The 5949-nt window shown below is 38.0% G+C and overlaps 1 protein-coding gene across 1 annotated transcript; it reads right to left on the bottom strand.

The window, feature by feature from the left end:
• Positions 1-1119: 1119 nt before the first annotated feature.
• On the bottom strand, positions 1120-2699 carry LOC106305350 (cytochrome P450 81D1-like). Its single transcript, XM_013741730.1, has 2 exons — positions 1813-2699; positions 1120-1737 (listed from the first exon to the last, which is right to left on the bottom strand). The coding sequence occupies exons 1-2, from the start codon at positions 2689-2691 to the stop codon at positions 1120-1122; spliced, it is 1497 nt and encodes a 498-aa protein (XP_013597184.1). The 5' UTR covers positions 2692-2699.
• Between the last annotated feature and the right edge of the window lie 3250 nt (positions 2700-5949).

Raw genomic sequence — 5949 nt, 5'->3', positions numbered from 1 at the left:
CGATCGACACTTTCTTGTGATCAAAAGACGACAGTTGAGATCCAAGATCTAGTTAGTTAACCAGTGAAACATTGCCATCGCTGATCACTGTGATTAAGGAGTTGAGCTTTAATATATCATGCATGCAACTGTTAGGCATCTATAGGATTATAATCTCCAACACCTGAATAGAAACCCTGCATCTAATATCTTCCAATAAGTTACACCCCCAATCATCTTGTTAGTCGAGCAATAGACTTGCTCAATTAGGATTGCTATTTACTTTAAAACCATAAAACAACAAACACTTAGAATTAATAATTTGACTAGATTTAATAGGTTCCCTAGCTCCTTGTGGATTCGGTCCCTAAGTACTGTAACTGAACCTTTTATTTGAGAGAGTAATTCACTCCTTAGGGTAATTTGAGTGGTATCAGATATCTTAAGGAATTAGGTACAATGAATAGCCTTCTCTGTTATCTCTCCCCTTCAATCTCTTCCAGGCTACATTTTATTGAATCTCGATTATGAAGCACAAACAAACTTAATAAGAATAACTCTCTTATTAATCTCTTAAGGAAAAATCATTCAAAAACCTTAAGTTCTCAATCACTCACACAATTCATAATTTTTCACAAACTCATAAGTTATACCACACATTGGTATCTCCTTATATATAGAGATTAGATTTCTCCTAAACTCTATGAACTTAACATATTTCATATTTCCTTTTCATAATCTTTTTACAAAACTATAACTCGGTAGGATTAGGTCTTTGACTTAAAATTCAAGTTTCTTTTTCTTTCAAGCTTAATTCAACAGATTTTTGGATTTGGTTCGAATTGTGAATGACATTGTCTGGTTCTACGAATGCGGACCTATTTTAGGGGATTTTCTGAACTCATCTTAGAGTTTCACCGATTGCACGAAACAAACTATAGTTTTCAGGATCATTGGTGCATGATCCTTTAGATCTTTTTTTTTTGTATTGCTACGACTCTAGGTTTCTCTGAACATTAGTTTTTTCTTATCTATAAGTTCTGAATGTTGAACATTAGGAATTTATAATGTATTAGGGACGTTGATGACCATAATGTTCTTATTAGCAACGTTAATGACCGCCTGATAAAATACATGAAACTAAATGACAACGCTGTCTAGGATCGAAGAAGACTTGCATTTAGCAACTAAAGACAAAGCTTTAGGCATGGTAAGACCCTTTCCTTCCGACATGTCAACTGCCACGTCTTCATCCTTCTCCCAATCAAAACATTGTATCAATGAGCCTAAAGCCAAGCCCAATACAAGTTGTGCAAGCCCCATTCCAGGACAAGCTCTTCTACCCATTCCAAAAGGTAGAAACTTACCATGTTGGGTCTTCCACCCTTCACTGTCGAACCTTTCCGGTTTAAAAACCTCTGGCTCATCCCACATCTTTGGGTCTCGCTGAATAGCCCACGCATTGATGAATAGCCATGTGCCACGTGGAATATCATACCCAGCAACTTTGCAGTCACGGGACGACGCGTGTGGGACAAGCAATGGAGCTGCAGGATACAGACGAAGAGTTTCTGAGATCACATTATTGAGATACGTACAAGTGCTCGTATCAGATTCTTCCACCAAACGCCCTTCTCTTGAGACGATGTTGTTTAGTTCCGTCTTGACTTTCACTAACACATCTGGATGATTTAGAAGGTTAGCCATAGCCCACTCTAATGTCACCGACGTTGTATCCGACCCGGCGAATAACATCACCTGCAAATAATGTACGAGTCAATCTTGATTAATAAATGAGTTTAAATCAAAGAAATATATAAAATATTCACGAACCAGTACGAGCCCTTTGATGATCTGGTCGGTGTAGAGCTCGGGTTGCGTTTCTTGAAGAGTAAGCAAATGAGTGATCATTGTGTTCTTAAACTCTGTTTTTCCCCTGTTTCTTCTGCGTTCGTCGACCAGTTTCTGCATATACTTGTCTAATTTCAAGCCAAGTTTCTTGGTCCTCTTAACGTATCCATCGAAATCAAACAGCTTCACAATCGGAAGAAAGTCACCGACGTAAGTAAACCCTCCGAGCTCGAACGTCTCGCTGATCAGCTCCTTCGATTCCTTAGCTTCCGCGTTTTCCTCGCCGTAGTAACGTTTTCCAGCAACCATTCTCATGATGACGTTCAACGTAAACCCTGAAAGCAACGGTCGTAGCTCCATTCGGACAGAGTTGTTTCCTCGTAATGTCGCCGCGGCGTGGATTGTCTGAAGCATAGATCTCACTTCGTCTCTCCGGATCTCGAATGATTCTTTGAGACGAGCGGCAGAAAAGATCTCGACGGTGCAGATACGGCGGAGGTTACGCCAGTGGTCTCCGTAGGGGGCTACGCTAACCGCCGTGTTGTTGTAAAGAACATATGCATACAAAGTAGTGATGGGCTTGTTTGCGAAAACGATATCATTTTCGTGTGATAAGAACTCCTCCGCTGCGGAAGCTGACGTGACGACTACGGCTCGACAAGAGCCAAGCCTGAGAGAAAACACGGGACCGAGGCTCTTAGAAAGGTCACTTAGGCAACGGTGAACAGGATCTTTGAGCAGGTGGAGGTGTCCGATCACCGGAAAACCCACCGGACTTGGTGGTAAATTTTGCTTTGCTCGGAGAAGATAAGCCGCTACAAATAATACGAGGACTAGAGCGAATGAAAGCAAATTAAACATCTTGTCGCTTTTCCTGATTTCCTCTCCTAACTGAAGACGATCTATTTGCACTATACAACTTTATAGAAAAGTAGATACACTAATGTTTTAGGACACGAGTTTGAAATGTTTTTTTTGTTACGTGGAATCTTAATGGAGCAAGAAAAGAAATATATAGAGGCGTTTTTCTTTCAATATTTGCGACTAGGCATAATAATTTTGGGATTTAAGAAATGTCTAGAAGAAATCGAGTGAGCAATCTCGATTCATGGACCTAGAAACGATGATTAAAAAATTAAATTTCTCAATTTTTTAAGAAATACAAATAAAAATGTTCTTTATTATCAGCAATGCAATGCATGTTAATTTAGCAACTAAAGGCAGTCTTCATCCCTTTCCTTATGGCATGTCAACTGCCACGTCGTCATCCCTCTCCCAATCAAACACTGGATCAGCGACCCTAAACTGAGCTCAATACAATATGGGCCAGTCCCATGCCAGGACACGCTCCTCTACCTATACCAAAAGGTAGAAACTTACTATCACTACAATACCAAGTGGGGATCAAGACCCTTCCGACAATTCCAGGAAGATGGTGCTTCATAGATGGTTCGTGGAAAAATAAGGATATTCGTTCAGGACAAGGTTGATATATCACTTTGGAGGGTTTCGATGGATTGATGGGGACAAAGAATACTAGAGCAAGTCTTTCACCTCTCCATGCGGAGGTGGAAGCTTTAATATGGGCAATGGAGTGTATGAAGAATTTACGCCAGTTTCATGTTACATTTGCAATGGATTGTTCTCAGTTGGTGAAGATGGTTTTGGAACCAGAGGAATAGCCAGCGTTTGCAAATTATTTAGAAGATATCAAGATCTTACAAGGGAGTTTTCTGAATTCAGAAATCATTCATGTACCTCAAACGGAAAATAAAAGGGCGGATAGTCTAGCACGCAGTGTCAGACAACTATCGTCTTTCGTCGTTCACATGGATGCAGAGTTACCAGTTTGGTTTACAGAGTCTATATGAGTCTGTATATGTTGCTGACAAAAAAAAAACTATCACTACAAGAAATATGTACATTCCTAGCTTATGAAAAATGCTATAGTAGGGCTTTCATAGCGTTTTCTCATATGCTATGTCATCGATTGCCATCATAGGTACTCTCCCTACGATAGCATTTTTTTGACGCTATAAAATGTACAGATACAATAGCGATAAATGAATGCAATTATTAACGTAACTATAACACGACTATTTTTCGACACAAATTGTTTACGATTCATAATTCGAGCTATGATATGTCATTCTACGATAGCTATTGATAATTCCTATATTAAATTTGGTTATAGCTTCAGATGTTATGATTGTCCAATTTATAGGTAATTTTAAATGATATGATGTTATAATACAATAACCTTCTTTTTTTTCCTATTATTGATTTTAAATATTCGATTATAACTGTTTTTTAATTAAATAATTAAAATTTAAATCAGAATTAATTTACAATTAAAAATATATTTTATTAAAATTAAATATCAGTTTACAAAACTAAACCAAAATTAAAAAAAATTAAGTAGACTAAACCACATTTAACCAAAACCTAAACCTACGTTCCGCCTAAACCTAAACCTAAACCTAAACCTAAACTTCCTCAAGCTCTGTGTGTCTCTTTGGTAGCATTCCGAACCTTCTCAGCTGCCGCCTTCCATAAGCTCCGGCCGCACATTCCGAACCTTCTCCGCCTTCCTCAAGCTCTGTGACTCCTCCACCTTCATCAAGTTTCATCTGTCTCTTCCACCTTCCTCAAGATTCCACCTTTCTGTGGTAGGAATAAAATTATAAGAACATACATAAATAATATTAGAATGACATAAGATCCGTATTAACCATTAATGGATCAAAAGGAATGAATATTCATTCCGAATCTAAACCCTAATTGGAGCCCCGGTGAGGAACTTACTCGATGGCTTAGTCCATGTCGTCAGATTCGGTTATAATATAGAATTTTTAAAACGTATGTTGTTTAGTGGTTTAATGTTATATGTTTATAATATAGAATTTGTAGTTTGAGAAATAGGATTTGAGTTTTGGAATTTATAATTAATTGAAGTTTAGTGTTATAAATTGTGTGGTCTAGTACTTTATTAGGGTTTAGAAAATAGGGTTTGGAGTTTATTTCAAAATTATGGATTTAAGTTTGAAAATTAAATTTAGAGTTAAGATTTTTGTTTCCGTTTAGTAAAATTTTACCATACCGTTTATCTAATGCTATTATATAGTACAAAAATTTTAAACTCATCTACGATAGCAGTTCAATAAAACGGGCTATAATAATGTGCTATCAATGTGGACTTTTTTTGTAGTGACGTCAAACCCTTGCGTAACGCTCCCTGGAAGGTTCATCGATCGACAACTCATTAGTTGCATCGATCGACGGACTGAAAGGTGTATCGACCGATAACACGTTGTTGATATCGATCAACACTTTCTCATGACCAACAAGCAATATCTGAGGTCCTAGATCCGGCGATAGATAATCTAAAAATACGGAAGTTGATCGACTATTCTTATTGTTTGAGTTCTAGAATATCCAATATATGCTTAGTATCTATATCTCTATAATCATCATTGTCTGAATAGAAACCCTAAGTCTAACACCTTTCCATATCTGTCTTAAAACCCCAATCAATCAATCGAACAATTACTTGTTCAAAACCTTGCTATTTACATTTAAACCTGTTTGCCTAGCTTAACCACATATACATCTATTGTGTGCCTTAGCTCCCTGTGAATTCGATTCCTAAGTACTGCAACTCGACCTCTTATTTGAGAGAGTACAAATCACTTATAGGATAATTTAAGTGATATCAAATTTGATATTTTCAGTGATCAAGAAGGCCAAACACAAGCTATGGATGGACACATTCTCAACATATCCAAGGAGGACATAGCTGAAATCATTGCCATGAATTGGTCCAGAAACTTCTTGGACACGCAAAACAGAGCTGAGGATCCACCATCGATCGACGATGCAGCTGCACCATCGATCGACGATGCAGCTGCACCATCGATTGACGATCAGTTCAACGTCAGACGAGGAACACTTTATCAGAACAAGAAACGGAAACCTCGCTGGGAGTACACAGAGATACCCATACCTACCGTGCCAGACGAAGCCAGTTACAACAAAGCAGAGATTGATGAGATGGTAGCAGAGATCTACAGAGCTATTCAAACTTCAGATGATTATCATTCAAAGAGGATCGATGACATC

The sequence above is a fragment of the Brassica oleracea genome, chromosome C7 (genome assembly GCF_000695525.1).
Source record: "Brassica oleracea var. oleracea cultivar TO1000 chromosome C7, BOL, whole genome shotgun sequence".
In the NCBI taxonomy this organism is placed as follows: Eukaryota; Viridiplantae; Streptophyta; class Magnoliopsida; order Brassicales; family Brassicaceae; genus Brassica; species Brassica oleracea.
The sequence above is the reverse complement of the archived record's forward strand: the minus strand, read 5'-3'. Positions and strand labels throughout refer to the sequence as shown.

Coding starts and splice junctions, on each gene's coding strand:
- LOC106305350 (XM_013741730.1), bottom strand. CDS start 2,691: ATGTTTAATTTGCTTTCATTCGCTCTAGTCCTCGTATTATTTGTAGCG. Junction 1,738..1,812: donor TCATCAAAGGGCTCGTACTG/GTTCGTGAATAT, acceptor CATTATTTGCAG/GTGATGTTATTCGCCGGGTC.